General features: G+C 41.7%; 2 protein-coding genes across 5 annotated transcripts in view; both read left to right on the forward strand.

Moving 5' to 3' along the window:
• The window catches only part of gramd1bb (GRAM domain containing 1Bb), an 89,621-nt gene extending 86,327 nt beyond the window's left edge, over positions 1-3,294 (forward strand). For both annotated transcript variants that reach the window (XM_086035306.1, XM_086035305.1), the window contains one exon: positions 1-3,294. This exon is cut by the window's left edge and continues 1,461 nt beyond it. The gene's annotated coding sequence lies outside the window, so the exon portion shown is untranslated.
• A 3,685-nt stretch (positions 3,295-6,979) lies between these two features.
• On the forward strand, positions 6,980-22,632 carry dact3b (dishevelled-binding antagonist of beta-catenin 3b). 3 transcript variants are annotated; one of them, XM_086036845.1, is made up of 4 exons: positions 6,980-7,539; positions 16,487-16,613; positions 17,512-17,622; positions 19,437-22,632. In XM_086036845.1, the coding sequence occupies exons 1-4, from the start codon at positions 7,303-7,305 to the stop codon at positions 20,960-20,962; spliced, it is 2,001 nt and encodes a 666-aa protein (XP_085892971.1). In that variant the 5' UTR covers positions 6,980-7,302; the 3' UTR covers positions 20,963-22,632. The 3 variants fall into 3 exon arrangements, with proteins under 3 accessions (XP_085892971.1, XP_085892972.1, XP_085892973.1); XM_086036846.1 differs by having other exon boundaries at positions 16,487-16,592; XM_086036847.1 differs by having other exon boundaries at positions 7,143-7,539; positions 16,487-16,592; positions 19,440-22,632.
• The last annotated feature ends 761 nt before the right edge of the window (positions 22,633-23,393 follow it).

The following is a 23,393-nucleotide window of genomic DNA, read 5'->3' on the forward strand; positions in this document are numbered from 1 at the left end:
ACACAGACAACATATTCAGTTGAATTAAAACCGCCTACGTAGGACTGGTTGAAATGGCTTTGTGAAGCCACTTGTTGCTAGGTAGAATTCCTACCTACCAAAAATGATTGTCCGCCTAGCCCAATAATAAATTTGACACGCGCGGGTCACATTCACAATGATGCTTACATCATAACGTGGGGTGGAGAGCGTTTGTGCCCCAAACAGCCAAAAAAGGACTTGGCGAGTTGGCAGTGGCCCAGTTAAAATCAGACACACATTACACGCATTACTCCCAAAACAGTGTTTCAAAAGACTATGACATGACTTTATTTATCGGATGCGTATGGGAATTGAGAAAACCCATGTTCACATTTCATTTGAATTGTACGTATTGTGAGTCACATTTTTTTGAAAAACATTTTGACATTTTATTATTTCATTTGTTGTAATCTAAGATGGGGTTTTCACTTGCTTTTTCTGCTGTAATACAACTTTGCAGTTGAATCGTTATTTTGTAATAAACGATGGAATGCCGTGTAAGAAAAAAAATATGATACAACAAAGGAAAACTCGAAACAACAGGGGAATAAAGTTGTAATAGTCTGAGAGGAAAGTGAGTTAAATGATAATGTTACAAAATAAAATCAATTTGATGCAAATAAAATGTAAGTGTAACAACTCATTCAATACCAGATATTTTCAGAACATCTTTTACCCTAATGCTTGAAAAAAATTGATGAAAATTTATAAAATTAAAAAAAATTAGAAATTTCCTTCCTGTGTTCCTGGGACTGAATGGCTGGACTGTGAAAAGACATATAAATGTCTTTGCGATTGAATGAGATTAGGAAACAAATATTTTTAATAATATGAGAATGAAGTGGTACGAGCGGGGAAAGACAAATGAATAAAAGTATTTTTTACATATTACGTCATTTTCCATTATAAAAAAAAAAACGTTGTTAGAATAAAGTTGTAATAGTAAGAGAAAATAGAAGCAGGATAAAGTTTTTATGACAGAGAAGTCATAATTTTATTTTTTTTAATCAAATTGTAACTTTACATGAAAAAAAGTCAATACTATAGGAGTATAAAATCATAAAAATGAAGTCTCAAAATGATATCAAAGAAAAGTAATACATTTATATGCCCAAAAAGTAAATATATGAAGACATGAATGAAGACATTTGAGAATCTTAAAATAAACTCTGTTTTTATGGGAACTCTTCTTTTAATATTAAAACTTTATTTTTGTCACTGTATTTTTCCCACCTTTTTTGGGCCGTAATACTCGAGGTCGTGTGAATACGATAAAACTATTGATCAACTTTTATTCTTCGCGATCTGCTGGGGCACTGCCACACTCGCCCCGAATTCAAAATGGCCACCAGAGGCAACGTCACCAATCGCTTTGATGTCACACTCTTCTTGAACGTGCGCCAATTTGAATGACTCCAACTGTTGTCATGTGTTTGTCTGTGTTGGATGCAACGTGCAGCATGAGAACGAACATAACCAAATGAAACAATTCTAGAACTAGAAATAGTCACGTCGTATGTCCAATCAAGTATTATTACATGTGTGTCGATTGGCTACAAGAGCATGACGAGAAGAGAAAACCTCTTAGCTGAATTTCAGCCATAACTGAGAGCACTTCCAAACCTCCAAACTCAAATCATTCAATCAAAAAAAAACAAGAGAAGCACTTTATTCCACCTTTGGTAACGCCACCAGTTATGACATCATCTTCCAAACGTTGATTTGCATTTTGCTCTTGGTGACAATTACTTGATCCCCTCCCCAAAAGTATATTTCTGCATTCTTCTCTGTGGGTGTTCTATGTGCTTGTGACGTATAGGAAGGAAAAGGAATCCTAACTGTTTTTGTGTGTGAGTAAAACGGATGAACTCCTGCTGTGTGGGGGCTCACTTGAAAGCTTCTTTTTGCTACGTTTGTCGGAAATATATTAGCCAGAGAAAGAAACCGCAATGGCAAACTTGATGCTGAAGGGTTATAAAGAGAATATATGCTTCATTTTTATGATGGTACAGATTGTCATGAGAAATGTGAAATGAGGAACTATTTTTACTTTTTCCAAGATGATTTTTCTTTGTAATTGTTTTGTTTAAGAAACACTCACTTGATCGAGCTGCGTGGCAAGTATGACTCGGTGTATTTCAAGGGCGGGTATTTAACTCATTCTAGTCAACCACTCTGTTTTTCTATTTATTTTTTTACAACAAATCTCATTTAGATGACTCCGGCTATACTATTGAATAGTATCGGCTACTGTACCTGCATTGTATTAAAGATTGTATTGTCAGTACATGGCAGTAGAACACTTTGATGGTATTTATTGGCGTTAACCAGCATAGTAATGACAAAAAAAAACCCACAATCTTTGTTAAAGCAACAGTAAAGAATAATCAGGAAGTTTGATCTAAGACAAACCCCTATTCATAATTTGACTACAGTATTTATACAGTTCATTGTATTTAAGGTAGTCAATGCTGCTATTTTCCACCGCAATGGAATGCTTTGTTGGTATTAATTTGAACCCTACCATCCATTCACTGTACCGCTTCCATAATTTAAGAAAACAAAAAACAAAAAAAACACCCATTATTAAAGCTACAGTAAGAAATAATCGTAGTAAATGAAATGATATATATATTTAAGGCACTGGGGCAGTTACAAAGTGTACGTTAAGAAGTTATGAATGTATGTGCGTATGGTTAGCAGTTGAGCTGTGTCCACAAATATTACAGACCACTAAACGAGGTGGCCTGTGGTCTCATACTGATCCACAGATTTCTTATCACAAGCCAGTATACCGATGAAAGAAATAACAAATATAGCACTTCTCTGAACACTCAAATGCAAATGTTTATTAAGCCCCTTTTATAAGGTCAAATTGTTACATATTGTTGCTTTAACATGGGAAATGAAAAGTCTAAATCAAAAGAGTTCTACTGTTTTAGTTTTCTTTCTTTTTTTAGAAAATGTTTTGATCTTCTCCAAGGGGAATTTTAGTAACATTTCTGCACAAGATAAATATATACTGTAAGTATATGTTGTGTGTGTGTGTTTATCTCCAGTGTGCACGCACTCACACACACACACACACACACAATCTTGAGATGAGAAATCCAACCTGCGCTGCGCGTAGGCTTTCTTTGACTTGCCGATGTTTTTTTTTTTGTTTTTTTTGTTGGGTTTTTTTTTTTGCCTCATAGAGACTAAAAGACAAAGTGGCTTTCTGGTTCTTGTGAAGTAGAGACTGAACGTATGAATAAAGATATTAAGCTGATACATTTGCTCTCTGCGTCAAGATTTCTGTTCTAACAAGTGTGACCTCAGGAGAGTTGAATCGCTGCATGAGTGGAGAGCAAGTGATGTTGCTAAAATGAAATATTCACCAAGTGCTGCACTTACCAATACGGAGTACAGTACAAAGACGGAGTTTAAAATATTGATGTCAAAAACCTTTGTTTTTTTTCATTTGGGTTTTTTATTTTTTTTATTTTGGGGGGGTGGAGGGAGGTACTACAGTAGAGTGGGTCCCCATAGGCCATCTGTTATATCTCTTTGCACTTTCAATAATCCTCTCAATCTCTTGTCTATTTCCTCATTTAGCGCACAAACTTGAATTACATCAGGAATCAATTATCTCCAAATATTGGAGGTAACCATGAAATCGTGAAATACAGATTTACTAAAAAAAAAATTTTTAAAAAAAGCTATACTTATTATATTTTACTGTATTTTTGTGAGGGGGGCTTGTTCTGTAATTATTATTTTTATTTATACAGTGTTTAATTCTATTCCCAGGAGATTTTGGTAATGTACCAAAACCTTTTTTTTTTTTTCTAAATGTTTAACTATATTGGCAGCACATTGTGCTACTGAAGTAAAAATAAAGTAACCAACATTCAGCATGAAAAAAGAAATAGGCAAAAGTTCAACACTGGAGGATTTTGCACACTGCCTCACCAGGAAAAAAAAGTTTCAATATTTTAATAAAATATAAAGTAATGTTACACTTGCTTTGATCCAGATTGGTTTTTTTTTTTTATTCTTGCATTTACGGTGGGCGTGTCCATGTCGGAGTGCTGTGTAAAGTCTTGTCCAGCACATTCCCAAAATTCCCAATGGAGTTAAGGTCTAGACTCAGTGGTAGCCAATGCATGTGTGAAAATGATGTCTCATGTTCCTTCAACTACGCTTTCACAGAACATTCATTGAAGGAAAACACTGTTCATTCAGTGGATTCGCAAAGTCGGCTCACGTAACACAACCGATCATAAAACACACGCTTGGACAGTCGTCACTGCTTTCCGCCGCCCTCGCTCATCATCAGAGCACAGTGCACATTGCTCCATATTCTAAAATGAAGCCTTTGTGCTCCGATTACTGTAGCTTCAAGTTATTTTCTTAAGTCAACCCAGCTGTTTATATTGAGTGCTTTGTATTGTGTGCATGGAAAGAATTTTGTTTAACAAATGCCAACACATCCGCGAGTTTTCGCGATGGGTTTGTATTTTATCAGTAGATATATTTTTTGCCAACAGGACAATAATTCAGGCACAAAAATGCTGTGGGTAGAAAATTCCATTTAAAGGGGAAGACAACCCAAACATTTCTTTTCAAGAATATGTTCTAAGCAAGCCCACTAGTTGAAACAAGGCATTCTGATATATATTGTGATTGTGGAATAAGAGTTAATGCAATGGTTTGTAGCCATCTCCGGGGGCGGCCATTTTGTCACTTTTGTCAACTGACAATGACATCACAATTGGTAACGACCGATCACGGCTGACCTGTTTTCTGAAGCTGAGCCGTGATTGGTCGTTACCTGAGCCCTTAGTAGTTGTGATGCCATGGACCAAAAATGGACCAATCCACTACTTGGGTCAATTAGACCCATCTTCTTGCGTTGTTTCGCACAAAACAGACCGATTTTGGGCGTTGTTTTGTACAAAACTACCATTTTTTGGGGTTGTTTTTGCAGAAAGTTGGGTCAAATTGACCCAAGTAGTGGATCGGTCCATTTTCCACCCAAAATTGTGTTATCTTTAACGCAACTGAGCAACTATGACGTCATTTTCAATCAACAGAAATGACAAAATGGCCGCCCGCTTAGAAGGCAAAAAAGCAGTGGATTTTGCTGCTTAACTCATATTCCACAAACGCAATATTAAACAGAATGAATGTTTCAACTAGTGGACCTGCTAGGAACCAGGGGCGGAGCCAGGACGTGGTTAATGGGTGGGCCTGGAAAAATCAGGGTGGGCCTTGATATATTTATTTTATTTCTCTGAGCACAATCCTCCTGTCCCGACACATCGCATATTCAAATAAAATGACAAACTGAATAATATGAAGTTCAGACCTTAAACAACCACAATTATGCCATTATAAATATACCATAAAATTTAAAAAATCACAACGAAAACAAATTCAAAAATAATTTAATCGTAATTTACACTAAAATTAAAAGTATATATTTTCTTCATGGATCTCACTGGGCGGGCAGTCTGTCAATCTGGGTGGGCCTGTGCACACCTGGGCCCACCCATGGCTCCGCCCCTGCTAGGAACATATTCTTGAAAAAAATAGGTTTGGGTTGATTTTCTACTTAATGGAGCATTTTGTCCAGACCACTTGCTTGTGAGCCAATGTGAGCTAAAACAAATTGGAACACGCAACATGAAATTATATCAGTCCCTCACATCAATGGGGTAGCAAGTAGTTACATTTTGAGTGTGTGTGAATGGGCACATATTAGCGTGGCGGGTAGCAGTGACGGCAAAGCCGAGGGCTAAAGGACATGAACTTTGGAACAGAAAGCTGATTGTTCCCGTCTGAAAAAAAAGGCGTTTGCAACTAGCTGTCGGCGAGATGCTGGACTCCATCCTGACTATTGTCGGGATGCCCTTGAGCAAGACAGCGACAGCAATTACATGCTACTTTGCCTGGGTCTAATCACATCAAATCTGGAACAAAATACACAAGTTTGTGATTGCAAGATCACAAAATGTGAATCATTTTTCAAGACACTATGCACACGTGTCTGTCCTGACTGCTCAGAGCACATTACGGCAAAAGTGAGCAGAATTGTAAAACTGACAGAATGCACATCACAAATTGAGCTGCATTTAGTCTTCATGTGAAGAGTCTCACCTCTCGGGTAACGGCCAATCACAGCTCACCTGTTTTCTGAAGCTGAGCCATGATTGGTCGTTATCTGAGCCCTGAGCATTTGTGATGTGTGAGTCATTTTCAGGCAACAGAAGTGACAAAATGACCGTCCCTGAGACGGCTAAAAACGGGTGGATTTTGCTGCTTAACTCATATTCCACAAACACGACATTATCAAAATGCCGTGTCGTGGGCCTGCATAGAACATATTCTGGAAAAAAAATATGTTTGGGTTGACTTCCCCTCTAAGCACTTATCTCAGTCTGCATGTTTGACACCATGCCATTAGTGTTTTGTATGACCCCAGAACTGCGACGCATATGTACTAAACCATAGTCAACCGTGCTTGCCCATTCTTAAAATTTTACATTTTGAAAAATTGCCTGCATTGTTAAAGGACATTTCATTATGGCTTTATGCTTGATTCGGTTGCATTCTTATAGAGGAGACCGATTGCTTCTCACTCCTGTAGTTGAATAGCATATTTTCAAAGATCCCACAGCCAGATGAAAGCTATTAATGCGTGCAGTGCATATCCAATGGGAGGATGTGAACTATTTGCTTAGTTGAATCCAGGTGCTGACTTTTATTTGGCCATTGAGTGGTTCTTCTCTGCTGGAACCATGAGAGCCTCTTTATTTTGTCCTGCAGCCTTATCTCTGTTCTAATTCCTTCAGCATTCTTCTTTTTAACACTTTTACAGAGAGAGAGGAGGGGGGGGGGGGAGCCCTCCCCCTCAAGTATTCCACTCTCCCTCCCCATCAGGGGGGACGAAGAGATGGGTGAGGTCGCCGAGTCTGGAATGAATCAAGGGGGATGGGACGGCCATGGCTCGCAGACACCCCCATCCGCCTCTCGCGCTCCAATCCCGGCCCAGATGGGACCGTGCGTGCGTGGACTGTGGCGGAGCGAGGGCGGGGCTCCGTGGCCGCGTTTGACAGCTGCAAAAATAGAAAATGTATCGCGCATAGAAGATGAGGGGAAGCATGCTGCTCCCAGCACACTCCTGGAGAATGGAGCGAGCTCCATCGTCCGCCTAGAGAAACTCTTTTTGCCGTATGTGTGTGTGTGTGTGTGTGTGTTATTTCTTCTGACTGTTGTCTCGAAGCAATTTGGACTATGCACCGCGCCTTCTCCTTCCCGGTGACGGTGGAGCGCAGCCGGACCAAGGAGCGCCTGGAAGCCAGTTTGGCCGGCTTGTGCGAGCTGGAGCTCCGCAAGCAGCGTCAGGAGGGGCTGGTGCTCGGGGCTCTGTCTCTGGGTGACCCGCGGCCCCCGCACGAGCCCCCCACGACAGGGGACGTGTCCTGGTTCAGCTGCTGGGGCCAGGATAACCTGACACTGAGGCGCCAGCTGGTAAGGACCTTCAGCCGTTATTCATTTTGTATTTGTGTTTTTAACACTGTTTGGATTCTTTGGAAGTCCAAACACAGCCTTTCCGCAGTTTTTCTCCAAACTGTTTGCTCTGCGTAATTCGCTTGCTCACTTTTAGTTTGAGCTTTTGCCTTTGGTGCAGAATGAGACATTTCTGCGGGGGGAAAAAAAAAAGTTACTCAACTTGATTAATAGGCTCTCTGTTCGCTGGAGCTGGAGGTTTATGCCTGTGGGCGAGCAGATCAGGGGGTGGAGCAGCCGCCGTTTGGAGCCCAGGCCGACTATTTAATGGCCCATTGTTCCCCCATCATACACTTTTGTGCCTTTTACTGCTTTACAAGCGCACTCTTATTGCAGCTTTCTCCACATCATAAAGACATGAATGATTTTCAGTTGTTTGCTTGTGGCCCGCGTCTTTATGTCATAATTGATGAGGTGCTCTCAGTGGATGAACAGATTTTAAAGTGGAGACACGAGTTTTACAGCAGGGGAGAGGATTATTCTTTTTTTTTTTTTTTTTTTTTTTTTTTTGTCTGGAGCATCTCAGACGCCAACTTTTATGCACCACTGAGCATCAGTGTCAGTGTACAGTGTACATATGTTGCTGTTCTGCTCGTCATTGTTGTTTCTCATAGCTGTACCGTAGTTCCCAGACATCTGCTTAATTGCATCTTGTAACAAAAGGAAGCATTGATTAAATAAATGAGGGTGAATGAGAAATGAAATCAACCGCCACCTCTTTACACCTCGTTCCCCTCCTCCTCCCCATAACCAGGGGCCCTAACAATAGATGCATGTGGACCGGAATACTAATGTTGCCAATTGAGAGGACGGTGGCCTTGAACACGTCTGGACACAACATTAGGAACACCTGAGCAAGCCAAAGTGAGTTCCAAAACGAGAGCTGGCTCAAATGTCCATCTATCCATTTTCAATGCGGCTTATTATGCTCAGGGTCGCCGGAAACTGGGGTCTCTCTCAGCTGACATCTGGCAAAAGGCAGACTAAACTCTGGATTGGTCACCAGTCAATCACAGGGCACTTATAGAGACAGACAACACTCATATTCAGGCTATCAGTGAGTGGGACCAGAAAACCGTATGGAAGTCAGGCGAATGTTATACGACAACATCTTTGTATACATTTTGCCTGTAAATAAATAACCAAACGAAGAAATAAAGATATGGTGAGGACATTTCTCAACACAACACCAATTCACCAATTTAGTTTCTTAAACACTGTTAATATTGAGATGTAAAAAGAGTAACGGGCATTGTACCTGAGTTTCTTCACAGATTTTTAACACCAAATTCTTACTTGTCATACAAGTGTAAAACCCCAAAAGTTAACTGCAAAATCTAACACTAAAGCTCGTATCCAACTTTTGCAGCGAAGGTTTGAGAGTGCTTGCGAATGTAATGAGTTGTTGTTTTTTTGGGGGGTCAGTTTTCGTCCAAGGTCGCAAATGGGCGCGAGGGTATCTCACAAGAAAGGAAATTTTGCATTTTGAACCCCCAACATTCACTACGTTCACAAACACTCGCAAACATTGGCCGCTGGGATACGGGCTTCAAATCTCATTCTCATCATCATTCTACTGTCACTTCATTAACAACTGCTTCAATGTGAGTATGCCTTCTTCATGTAACTTTGGGTGTTAATCCTCCCTCTTCTAACATTCTTCTTCACATTCTAAAACCAGCTGGGTTAAAAATAAAACAATTTGGGGTCAAAAATGGACCAATCCACTACTTGGGTCAATTAGACCCATCTTCTTGCGTTGTTTCGTACAAAACAGCCCGATTTTGGGCGTTGTTTTGTACAAAACTACCATTTTTTGGGGGGTTGTTTTTGCAGAAAGTTGGGTCAAATTGACCGCAGTAGTGGATCAGTCCATTTTCGACCCAAAATGGTGTTAACTTTAACGCAACTGAGCAACTATGACGTCATTTTCAGTCGACAGAAGTGATAAAATGGCCGCCCTCTGAGCTGGTTAAAAATGGGTGGATTTTACTGCTGAACTCATATTCCACATAGGCAATATTAATCTGAATTCCATGTTTAGACTTGTGAAGGCACACAGAACATTTTATTGAAAGTAATTTTGGGGGGGTTGACTTCTACTTTAAGTATTTGTGCCACATGGACGCGTTTTCTGCTTTGCTATATCATACGTTCCAATTCCAGTTAAGGTTATAAAGCAAATGTCGCCATTTTTCGGTACATCCAGAAAATGTTGGCCAAATTCCCAGTGGTTGGAGTCTACCATCATTAGACTTGAGGTTCCACTATATCTTCCCTCTGATTGGATATCAGGATGCATACATAACAAGAGTGTACGAAGCAATGTTTCCATTCAGGAGACAAAGTGAGCGCCCCCCCAGCCCTCCCCTCTCGACACCGCCTCGCTGGAGCGAGCCAAGTCAAAAGCTTGTCCTCATCACAAACAGAGGAGAAGCAGTTGTTTCAAGATCGACCAAGGAGACGCATGCCTTTCCCCCGGGAGGGGTGGGCTTGTGGATGAAGGATAAGGGGGAGTGGGGAGCGGGGTATTTCCTGTTTTCCTTTTCTCCCCAACATATGCGGATCGATGTCTATTAACTATTATGCCAACCCAAGCGTGTGAGTAATTGCGCGAGGAATGTCCCTACAGAATAGATGGCAGCGGTCGAATTGAATTCAGCTCCGCGTCTAGTTTACGTTGTGTAACTCTGGTTTCAAGCTGAGGCCGACCTCTGCTGCTGGTCTACAGTTCGAGGTGTTGACAGGGTTCGGATGGCAGACAGCAGCCGGTGACGCATGAAGAGCTGATCTCCTGTCCACTCAGTGGTATTGTTCAGCGGACGTACATGTCCACAAGCTATTGCAGTGAGTTGGCAGCCCAAATAGCAACAGTTTATTTCATCGTTCAATGCACTCACGCACCGCCTTATTAGGTCATAGTACGGACGCAGTAAGAGTTGTGTCTTTACAAGGAAACTCATGCTCACTTTCTATGGAGACTCTCATAGAGGTATGGTCAAAGTGTTCTGCATCATGCCAAGAGGTATTTTGACTACCGGTATTTGGACATTCACGTGTCACCAGTGGTGAACCTTCAGGGCCAAACACTTTAGAAAGCACTGACCTACTTTTACAAGATGAATTTCAAAGATTTGTTTCATGAAATGTTGATCATTTATTCCCAGCAGTTGCACTGCTTCCGGTATTTTTGTACGTTTTTGTGACGTTATAAGATAAATATTGACTCTGAACTGCTACAGATGCTGTGCTGTGCTGTTATATTGCATTTTTGTACAGTTTCCATTTTTATATAGTTGAAATGATGAAAAATGATAGTGGTGGTAGGCCCAGGTACTAATGGGCATATTATCCCGTTAGTACTTATGACGATTTCTTACGTGCTCTCCTTGTGCACGTTCATGGTGTGGCAATTCTCCCGCCCAGGCTTCCTGCACACACACCACGCGTAACCTGATAATTCATGCGCAACCACCAAAGAGGTGTGATTCCGTGTCCGAGGGTGGCCCTGATTTCCAGATCGTCGCGTTTTTCTCATACATAAATTCCATAGAGATCAATTTGGAAACTATGTCACACTTTAAATGTAAAATTTTCTAGCAGATACTGACCCTCGCCAATAACATGTGCACGGATCATCTACAGCCTACTTCGAAGGAGCATGTGATTTTTTTCATTCCCTTTTTAATAAATCCAATACAAGCCATTTTTATCAAAATACCGTGCCCATGACCGAGCGCTTAGGAGGTGGTGAAGGGTGAGTGAAAATTGAGGTTACCAAGCAACAGATTGCACGTGGCTCACCCGTGTTTGAATACCGAAAAAATCTGTAACCGAGACCCATTATCACGACTATATTGTGATCGGCGGTAGTGAGTTGGTATATGAGTGCATTTTATGCGCGTGCATTATATTTTCATGACTTATGAGACTTGTATGCATGTGCACGTGCACGTCCCTCATTGCCACCCTTTGGTGAGTCATTGTGTCACGCTAGCCACACCACTGAAAAATTTCCGGCTCCGCCCCTGTAGATACCTCTCTGACACTGTCAATCCAAATTGAGCCTATTATTTTTGTACAGGGACGGAGCCAGAACGTGGCTAATAGGTGGGCCTGAATATTTTATAGCACAACCCTCCTGTCTCAACACATCGTATATTCAAATAAAATGACAAACTGATTAATATGAAGTTTTATAATTATGCCATTCTTAATATTCCATACAAAAAAAAAACACACAACAAAACACAAATTCAAAAATTATTAAACAATGACTTACTAAAAAATTTAAAGTATATATTTTTTTCATGAATCTCACATGGTGGGCAGTCTGTCAATCTGGCTGGGACTGTGCACACCCAGGCCCAACCATGGCTCCGCCCCTGTCTGAGTATATATGTCATTTTTAATCCAACTCTTGAATTGTATCTTATCAGATTGTGTAGGTGTACCAGAGAGTGTATTTGGATGCTCAGTCAGTATTATATACTTTAATTGAACAGCTGGCTGATGAGGGGAGCGGCTTTTGTGCCCTGATAAGACGTGAGCACATCATTCATTTAGTGTGATGGACCTGTCTTTTTTTGCACTTAAATGGTGCCCTGTGGGACGTGGACAAACGCTGAGGCTTCACATTGCACTCATATTCGCACACATATGCTGAGCTGTCACAGCTGTCACTCTCACAAGGCCAACGTGGCTCGTCGCCGTCCTTTCGCAGCCTCTCATGACATCCCACCTCCGTGCCTTAGCACCCAGTCCTAGCATGCTAACGAGCACCATTCACTGAGGTTTCGTTAACACAGAGCCCACTCCTGTGTTAGTTCACTGGAAATCCTCTTAATTGTTCCAACGAAAAGAGAATGCGAGAGCGATTCAGTCCGTGGATGGGTTTTTTGAAGAGATCGCTTTGAAACAAACACCCCGGGAAACGAGCACATTTAGGGCAGGGGCGGAGCCAACGGGTGGGCCTGGGTGTGCGCGGGCCCAGCCCGATTGACAGATTGCCCAACCAATGGGATTCATGAAAAAATATCCACTTTTGCATTTTTAGTAAATTGTGAAGTTGGTTTTTATTTTATTGAATATTAAGAATGGCATAATTGTGGTTGTCGAAGGAATATCTGAACTTCATATGATGCGGTTTGTCATTTTATTTGAATATACGATGTGTCGGGACAGGAGGATTGCGCGAAGTGAGAGAAATATTCAAGCCCACCCAGATTTAGCCACGTTTTGGCTCCGCCCCTGATTTAGGGTCACATTCTGTCACACTAGCGAATGACTGTTAGGCTGTCTAGAATGTGCGGCGATGTTGCTAAGAGACGCAAAAAACGTATATTTTGTCTGAGCCCTGATCAGTTGTGATGTCGACAGAAGTGACAAAATGGCCGCCCCCTGAGATTTCTAAAAGTGGGTGCATTTTGCAGCTTATTTTATATTCCACAAATGCAATATTAATCAAATCACAATGTTTCAACTACTGGGCCTGCATAGAACATATTCTGGAAAAAAAATATGGTTGGGTTGACTTCCGCTTTAAGGTTAATGTTCATGCGTTTTAATGCGTGATGAAGTATCGGAAGAAAGGTTGTGGAATGTTTTGTGTTACCAAATAATAAGTGTCCTTGTGTTTATATGTATGTGTGTGTGTGTGGGTGTGCATGTGTGTGTGCATGTGTGTGTGTGGCCTCCCACAGCCTTGTCTGATTTAATTATAGAAGGTCCAGGAGTGCGGCTGTCTCATTGGTCCATTCCATAGATGTTTATGTCCTAGTGATGAACCACTGACTGGTTTATGATCTCAGTCCCCTTTAGCGCAACCAATGAGTTGTTTTTTCCATTTGGGTATCTTAGTATCTCCAGTATCTGCCCTCTAATTTTCATCTACACTCTGAATGCAGAGACAAAGAGGAATATGGTGGCGATGGATCGGTCCCTATAGTCTCCATATGTAGCTGCTTTACGGTTAGGTGAGGTGGTTTGAGCCTTGCCGTCCGTCTGCCCCCATCCCCCACCATCCCAGGGCTGAGGATGCTGTAAAAGGGTAATGATAGATTGTGCACAGTGTGGTGAAAGCAGCGTGAGGGCATCAATAATAGACAATAATCTCACAGCAGCCTGCTAAAAGCTCCTTGCAATGAAGTAGGAGAAGGACCCATCAAACGCTGCAATGTGTCGTCCTGTTTTTTTATGCAGACAGCGCCAAGGTGGAAAGCGAGTGAAAGAAGGCGATCAGTCGCGCGGAACTGCATTATTGATTCATTGATTTCCAATGGTTTTAATTGCAAAAACAATGCTCCCCGCGACAGTTCTCGAGCACGCAGGAACATATGGATTGAGGGATGCTAACAGCTTTGTTTGGAGCAAGACAATAAGCACCCTTGTTGAGACAATAGGAATGACGGCATTTGTGGGGGGTGACGAGGTTATTGGGGAAGCATAGGTTAGCGTGGGTCAATTGACCCTGAGCGCCGTTTCCAGCGTGACTATGTGTGTTAGACAAAAGAAGTCAACGCCCAAATGTATTTTGACGTTTTCGTCTCATGAGCAAAGCACGCACTTGAACAACCGAAGAGGAGATGGAACATGATATCAATTTGAGACAATGCTGACATTGCGCAACCTAATGCACTTATGGCTGATCACATGCGCGGGGCGGTCTAAGGAGGCCATTGTTGCTGGACTTGGCTGAGTAAGATAAAGCTTTTGCGTGTTAGGAGCTGTTTCCAGAGATTGGCATCGCCGAACCGTCACAAAGTTCCCATCTACGTATTTAGCCGACCCACGTGGTCCCAGTCGGTCCGAGTCAGCCAAACGGCATCGAGAACAGACTTAACCGGTAGCGCGTCACACGCAGGTGCCGCACACCTGACGCATACTCAAATAAACAAAATTCCTTGCACTTATGTTGAATGATGAATTAACATGGAAACAACATATCAATTACATAAAAGGTCAAATTTATTTCAAAATTACATTTCAAGACTTCATTTAAATAATAAAGCTTTACGTATAATTTATTATTCTGTGATGGTTTCCCCCTAGGGTCCGCTCACAGAATATAAATAGAAACAGAATAGAAAATAGAACAACCCAATTAATATTGGTCTATTTTGTACAAATTGACCCAATTAGTGGATCAGTCCATTTTGGACTCAAAACAGTTTTTTTTTTAACCCAGCTTTTTTGGAGTGCACTTTTTCTAAAATCAAACATAGTTCAAATTAAAAAAGTGAGAGTATTATAAAATTGTGAAAACAATATTTAGAGCAAAATCACAATCTCTTCCTTACGTCATAAAAATTCTCTTACATTCAAGATTCTTGTGGTTGAAGAGGTGTTAGTAAGTTTACTGCACGTGCAAAAAGTTGTGTCAAGCAATTCAAAGACGTTTTTCTTTTGTTAGAGTTAAATATTGGAATAATGCAAATGTGAATTTGAAATTTATATAAGTACTTGATTGAAAAGCTATTTTTAAAGATTGTAAATACTGAATTGAATAACAATGATTTGTTTGTTCAATATTATGTTTTGTGTTGTTGTTGTTGTTGTTGTTGTTGTTGTTTTGGTTTGTTTTTTAATTAGATTTGCTGTTCCATGCCTGCCTGTGCCATTCTGTCACCAATCAGTATGACTGTTGATTATTACAATGGGTATATTGTGGAATTACTGTATGATGACAGAAAAAAACAATAAACACATATTGTGGTCAGTGATTGTATTTCAGCAGAAAACAATGTAGCCGTTGTATGTCTTGCATATGAAAAAAACTTCACTTTGTCATGAGGACTTGCTCATAACGTGTAGTCTGTGTAACTCGGCCAAAATCGAATCAAATGCCTTCTGTTTGCTTGTGTCCAACATGATCACATGAGAATTTAGTAGGAAATTGTTTGAAAAGCATGGAGGGTGGGGGGTGAGTCCAAGGTCAAGTTCTCTTTCGCGTATATTTAGGAATCATTTAAGCCATTGGTAATCATGGGAGTAGAAACCATAGTCCTCATAAAACCTTTATGAATTTTCGATGTTTTAAGACACATTTCGACATTATTAACTGCTCCGTAGGTGTAACAAAATATTAACCGCAGTTCATTTGACGACTGCGCCAATTATTGTACCTGGTAGGTGAATTTTTTTACATAAAGAAGACGTCCAATCAACTTACAACATATTACAGCTCATTCATCTTTGTACAATTTCCTACTAAATCAGTGTTGAAACGGGCTTTGGTGTGTCCAACACATGTTGACAAGCTTGCGTGACGACTGACACTAGCTGGTCCGTCACATGTTCTTAACATGAGTGCAACACATTAGACCCACTCCTCTGCATCCTTTTTCAAGTGCGTTTGAATCATTCATGTTCCATCTGACTGCTTCCTGTGTACTGTAAGTGTGCTTGCATAACAAAGTCCACTGACACTTTTGTACGCGCTACAGTGTGGTGGGCCTGAAGTGCCAAACACAGCAACAAATAACTAAAGGCAAATTGAAAACACGAGAGCAATTAACTACTCACAACAACAAGTAACTAAACACGACAGCATGTCATCAGCACAACAACAAATTGCTAAAACACAACAGTAAATTGAAAAAGCTCATCAGCAATTAGCTAATCACAGCAACATATCATTGAGTAAATAAACGCCCCCGGCAACTAAATGATAAATAAACTGCAATATTGTATTAATGACTCAAGCCTGTCTATTTGAATGCAGATGTCAATCAAAAGCCACCATGCTGTGCTTCATTGATTAGCGTCTCTACGTTTAAACCAGACAAGTGCTTGATCGTTTGTTGTCTCGGGGTGTTACCTCCCACCGTCTGCTTTCAAAGTGTTCCTCTCACTCGCTCAGTCATATAGCGATGCCACGCATGCGACCAAGAGTGTGTTTATGTTTCAGAGTGCTCTTCAGAGTTCGCCATGGGGTCTCATGCAAGGGCTGGAGCAACAGGTGGGAGAACTGCGCATCGATACTGACCACCGTGATGCCGCTCAAGGAGACACAGGTGACATTCCACCGAGTTCAGGTACCTGTAATCAAGAAGGGAAGGCTTCCAATAGCCTTATGAGCTAATAAAATGCTTATTATTTGATCCGTGCGAATGCAGCATCATTTATATTGATTGCAGGCTCCTGAACCGACTTGCCCTTGCTGATACACACTCACTGGCCACTACATTAGGTACACCTGCACAACTAATGAGATCAAATAAGGAATCTAATCAATTTGGTCACTAATAGTGGCACAAATGAAAAAATAAATAAATACATATATGAATAATTTTCAAAGAGACGTTTTGCACACCCTCTAAAACTAAAATGTCTCTATTTACAGAATGAGTAGTTTGTTTGACAGAACATAATTGTTTTATGCATTAGCAGAGTTCAATTACACACTATCACCAGATCAACAGCACCCTATTGACATTAGTATTTGTATTCTTTTTTTATTGTTTATTCACTTTTTATCCCTTTGATTCCCTCAATTGATTTGATGTACAATTCAGTAGTATTTGTTTAAAAAAAAAAAAAAGAATAGCAGAAAAATGTAAGTAATGACTGCAAATTTCATCAATATCTATTTTAACTCCTCCTTTATTATTATGTTTGTTTATTTCATATTTTATTAGTAGTAGATGTAGTTATTGTAAGAAATTAAGAAATCCAACAAAGTGCCCGATTCACTGATTTTGTGATTAAAAGCTGTGCTTTACACTCCCATTATGCAAGTATCATCAAATCTTCGTGTAAGCTCATTTTTCTCACATATTGTCAATTCAAGTATGATTTATTTGCATTTCCTACTGGTTACTATTTATACTTATTTGGTTAGTGGCCACCTTGCAATGTGTGCTGTTAGAAGCGTAGGTTTGATTGCTATGAAATAACCGTCTCTTCTCTCACACAAGCTGTACCTTTTTCTAGGTTTCTACGAGTCAAGTGAAGGTCAGTCGCCTAAAGGGAGAACTTGTTCCACAGAGCCCGCAGAAACGCTCTCTTCCTGGCCTTACATCAACGAAAGGCCCAAGTCTGTGGGTAAGAAAATAAACACACATGGTCCTCTTTCAGCGTTTCCTGTTCCACGTGGACATCATTATAAGGCTTCTGTCAATAAATAACGACCCTGCTGCCTTTCTCCTTTATGTGCCTTAAGCATGCATTGCTACATCTTTTTATATAAAACATCCTTCTGTTACCTCTGGCATGCTTTGGCAGGTTGACTTTGATGTTCGTACCCACACCTTAAGCCAAAAAAGAGAGGTTTTGATGGGAGGCATACATTTCGCGTATATTTTAACTTACTTTACTTTTACTGGCGCTACGGTAGCGACAAAATGGACTGACCAATTACATGCAAATTAAGTCATCCCATGTGACCTCATTCAGCCAGTCAAATCTGCATCTCAGGCAGAACATACAGAGGAAGATCGAGTACAGGGGAGAGAGAATCACCGTAGAAGTTGAGTTAAAGAAGAGAAAAGGGAGAAAATTCATAAAATAAACTATAAAGGAAGAGAAAATATGGAGCTTCCCAAAAATATCAAAGTGGAACGGCCAGAGTCATTTTTGTTTATACAGTACTTCCCACTAATTTCCCAATGGGAGTGCATATTACTCAACTCAACTTTATTTATAGAGCACTCTATAAGCACCGCCGCATGCAAAATGCTGTACATAAAGTAAAAATCGGACATATAAAAATGCCGATAGTTAAAACAATAAATTAATAGCATAAAAGCAAAAAACACATTAAAACGATGCCGAGTTTCATGCTGAGTTGAAAGCATGAGAGAAAGAATTAAATTGTTTTAAGATGAGTTTTCAAGATGGACAGAGAGGCGGCTTGCCAAACGGAAGGACATTCCAAAGGGAAGAACCGACAACGGAAAAAGCTTGAGCTCCTCTAAGGCTCCGCTTAGTAGTCCTCCAGTAGCGTCTGGTCCGTTGACCTGAGGCAGCGAGCAGATACAAAGAGGTTGGAGGAGCTCAGACAGGTAAGTTGGGGCGATACCATTAAAAGATTTAAAGGCAAATTAAAGAATCTTAAAATGAACTCTAAAATGCACAAGGAGCCAGTGAAGGGAGGCCAGAATTGGATATGTGCTCCCTCCTCCGAGTTCCAGTTAAGAGGCGGGCAGCAGTATTTTGGACCAGCTGGAAATGTTTGAGGGAGGACTGGTTGACTCCAAAATAAAGTGTATGACAGTAATTCAGTCAAGATGTAATGAAGGCATAGATTACTTTTTCTCAGTGCTGATGTGAACGGAGAGGATTTTCTTTAGCCAGCTGCCAGATTTAAATGTCTCCTTTAAGTATTTAAAACATATTAAAAGTGCATATACATGAGACACCATGATGAGATCAAACTTAAATGGTTAGCACAAACATAAACAAAAAAAATATTTGTTCAATTAAATTATGCCCATTTGTTGGAAATATTGTGTGGAGATGCTAAAAAGAAAAGCGAAAACCTAAACTTTTTGTTCTTTATTTTTATGAATTCAAGCACTTTATTCAAACATGAATTATTATCACTTTTTATTCACATCAATAAGTTTGCTCGTAAGTTTGATTACCCGGGCAGAATTTTTAACGTGAGCAATTCTTGAAAGTGCTCATGAAGGATTGGGCTATACACTTTTGCAACGCTATCGTGATCTTGACACCTGGTGACTTTATCATTATGAAAATAAACAGGATGTGGAGCTTTAGATGCAATTTTTCCTTTCTTCTCGCCCTTTCCCACTTTGTAATCTCCACCGACGGAGAAATATATGTAGCTACAGTGACCGCTTTCTCCTTGACACTGCTCCCTGGTCTAACGCTTGACGCAATTTGTTCTCTTTTAGGAGACCCCCTCATGTTGAACGGGGAATCAGACATGACAGCTCCTCCAAGTGGCCTGCCTCGCTCATTCTCCGCCCCCCACCCACCGCTGGAGGGCATCGCCGAGGAGGGGACACCAGTGGACTCGTGGATACTGGAGCCCGGCCGAGACGAGCAGCCCTGGCAGCAGCAGCCTCCGGGGGATCAGGTGACCGAGGAGGACTACCAGCAAGCTATGAGGGTGGAGGGTTACATACTTCATCTTGTCCAACGTCACACCCTTTCGCCACGGCCGTGTCAGCCGCGCACTACTTTAAGCCCTGATCCGCCGTACAGCTTTACCCCTGTACACGCCCCGCTACACAGGAAAAGCCCCTCTCTTTCCACAGAGCAAGGACATCCGGGCCCTCAAGTTGACCTTTCGTCCAACCCAAAGAGCCCGAGTTGGGGTTGTGACCCTCCAGAGGGTGAGTCCTGCGCAGGAGAGGCCCCATCTTTGGAAGAGGAGCGTTATTTGATGCTGCCCTACCCCCAGTGTAAGCCACACTCCCTGACTGGGAGGCTACCATCACCTCTGCCCCCCTTGGACCCCAACTGCGGTGCTGGGGCGCTTTGTTGTGAACCCTCAACCCCCCAGCATTGTCCGCAGCCCTCAATCAATCACAAGCAGACTCTAGTAAGCGCTCAATACATCCCAGGGCAGGTCTGCCTCGCCCCCTTACGCTCACCAAGACACTTCAACCCAGCGCAGTCCAAAGTCCACCAGGCCTCTCCTGAACAGCATAACGCCAAGTCCAGAAATTCAAGGAAGGGTCACAATGAAAAACAGAGATCTAAGAAGTCGAGCAGTAAAACCAGCCGATCCCAGTCAGAGAACAGCCTCCTTGGCCAGAGGGTGCTGCCCGAGCGCAGGTACAGCACCACCGAGAGGCATCAAGGTAGAGGGGATCAGGCTCAAGGTCAGGTTGCTAAGATTCACGTGGGAAACAACAGCGACAAAGCGAACCGACGTTGGTGTTCCAACCTGGAGCTCAGTCAAGACGAAGGGGAAAACCACGCGGAGCAAGGACATAGGAGGCCGCCTCGAAAAGCTCGCCATGGTCACAGCGGTCACCACCACCACCAGCAGCAGCAGCAGCAGCAGCAGCAGCAGCAGCAGCAGCAGCACCATCATCATCCGCAGCAGCATGCCCAACGCTGGCACTCGGACTTCCAGCATCGAGCTCCACTTTGCCAAGGAGAGGACTCTTACGCGGGCGCTGCCCCCGCCGAGTCCTCGTCCAGCATGAGCGAGGTGTACTCGCCCGCCTCCAGCTCGCTCTCCAGCGACTCGGACGAGAGCGGGGGGTTGGTGTGGCCCCAGCAGCTGCCGCCTCGCCTCGCCACCACATCCTCTTCGTCCTCGCCCTCAGCGCAGGCCGCCGCCGCCGCTGCCGCCAACCCGCCCGCCCAGCCAAAGGCCTTTGTCAAGATTAAAGCTTCTCACGCCCTCAAGAAGAAGATCCTCAGATTCCGCTCAGGATCCCTCAAAGTCATGACCACCGTGTGAATCGGGTTCAAAGCCAAAGCATCACTGTCGGTTGCAGCTTTCCTCGACTCGGCGCTGCGCTCTAATTAAAGGCTGACATGTCATGGTTGTTTCCGACAAGCACCAACATCAAAACTGATGGCCTCCATCTTCATTAAATGACGTTACTTGACGTGATGCCAAATTACGAATGTTGTCAAGGCCTGCATCGTTGCTATGGAGCTGCTGTCCAAAGGAATTATTATTGATGACTCATCCATTTACCCCTTCTGTACGGTCGCCTGTGAATATTGTGACAACAATTAAAATGCTGTGCAAAAGTCTTAGGCCACATGTTACCTAATCAGCGGATAAGCACAAATGCGCAAAGATGTAAAGGTCTGTGCTTGACTGATGACATTTTGATTATATACTGTGCAGTCGTTGAAGCATTGATCGAACAAAAAAACGCAAAGGGTAGCCCAAAGCTTTTGCACAGTATTCTAAGAAATGACTTCACGTCTCGGCAAACATCGCCTCTTGAAGTCATACATATCATAAATCTTGAAAACGACTTTGCTAAAAGCCTGAAAATCTACTCTGTGATTGGACTTAAAACTCTAAAGAGGAGATTTATTATTTCATAAAGCAGCGCTCCAGTGAAATAATAACCATTATTTTTCGGTGTTTGCATTTTGTTCACTCACAAATTCTGGTCAAGGCAAGAAAACCTGTTGATGGAAATGTTCTCATGAGAATTTAGATTTTCACACGAAAGATGATAATAATACAGGAGGAATATTGTACAAGTGGTGAGCACATCCGCCTCACAATTATGAGGTTGGAGGTTCGAATCCAGGCTCTTGGTCTCCTTGCGCTTGCATGGATTTTCTCCAGGTACTCCAGCTTCCTCGCACATTGCAAAACATGCTAGTTCGATTGAAGACTCTTTATTGTTCTTTGTTGTCCTTAGGTGTGTATGTGAGTGTGAATCGTGTTTTTATGTGTCCTGTGATTGGCTGGTAACCATGTTACTAGAAAATGATGTTCTACTGTTTTGAATGGTAAGTCAAGCCAAACATATATTTTTTTAGAATATGTTCTATGCAGGCCCACTAGTTGAAATACGGCATTCTGATTAGTATTGCGAAATATAAGTTAAGCAGCAAAATGCACCCACTTTTAGCCATCTCAGGGGGAGGCCATTGTGTCACTCCTGTCGACTGAAGATGACATCAAAGTTGCTCAGGCTGAGTAATTTCGATGTCATCTTCAGTCGACAGAAGTGACAAAATGGCCTCCCCCTGAGCTAGCTAAAAACGAGTGGATTTCTCATATTCCACAAACGAAATATTAACTGGTTTAGACTGGTGGGCCTGCATAGAACATATTCTGGGGAAAAAACATATGTTTAGGTTGACTTCCTTTAAGGTACTATCGTGGTTCTTGTCAGATTTCTTACTAAATTCTCATGTGAACATGTACATCTATCTGCACTACGTCTATGACGACTGGCACAATTTGTTGCTAGAGGTTGTTGGAGCAAGCCAGTCATCATAACAGAAGTCATTTAAAAGGCATGACTGCAGTGAGTGAAACAGGGAAACACACACAAGGTAACACACTTGTAAATATGTAACAAAGTGTATATCCATGTTGTGGCCTTGTTCGGAATGAATGTAGTTTTTAATAAAATATAAATGTTCTGGTCAGTTGACAAGTCTGACTATTCATTATGTACGGAAGCGTGGAACAGCCAATGTGAAGTAAACCTTTTTGACTGGCAAATACATTCAAACATATTTGCAAGTTCGTTCGAACATACTTGTTGCGTGAATGCAAACCATAAACGATTACTCGACCGAGGCAGTTCCACGCTTCCGCATTTATGTTATGTTGTTTTTGTTATTTTTATGTGATTATGTTATGTATGATAGCATATCAATGATTCCTGCACATCAGGGATAGGAATTGGCATCTAACAGGCCACATCACACACTCAGTGCCCCCATGACAAATTTTTTAAAAATATTGGGGAGGGGGCTGAAGGTGGGGTGTATTATTATGGGGTGTATTATCCCCATTGTTCATCTACTACAGCGGGACCCTGCATACTTGCAGTCATACTTGCAGTTCGGCACCTGCAGGTTCACCTATTTGCTTTTTTTTTCCAGCTTTTTAAAAATGTTCCTTTGGGGGGGGTCTTGGGGCAATCCAACCCACATTTTTGGTGGAAGATGCCAGGGGTCGCACTACACCGGAGATAATGGGGGACTTTTATTTTATATTCCATAATATATATATATATATATTTTTTTTTTTTTCTCAGCCCCCTTATGTATCGATCAAGACCCCCTTTAGCCCCGGGTGAGATAAAAATCCTGAAGACGTCCCATGAAGACACATTTTGGAGTCAAATAGCGAGTCAAATCAAAATTAATACAATCTAGAAAATTGATAATAATTGGGCCGC

The sequence above is a fragment of the Filicampus tigris genome, chromosome 7 (genome assembly GCF_054856515.1).
Source record: "Filicampus tigris isolate MCC_2025a chromosome 7, RoL_Ftig_1.0, whole genome shotgun sequence".
In the NCBI taxonomy this organism is placed as follows: Eukaryota; Metazoa; Chordata; class Actinopteri; order Syngnathiformes; family Syngnathidae; genus Filicampus; species Filicampus tigris.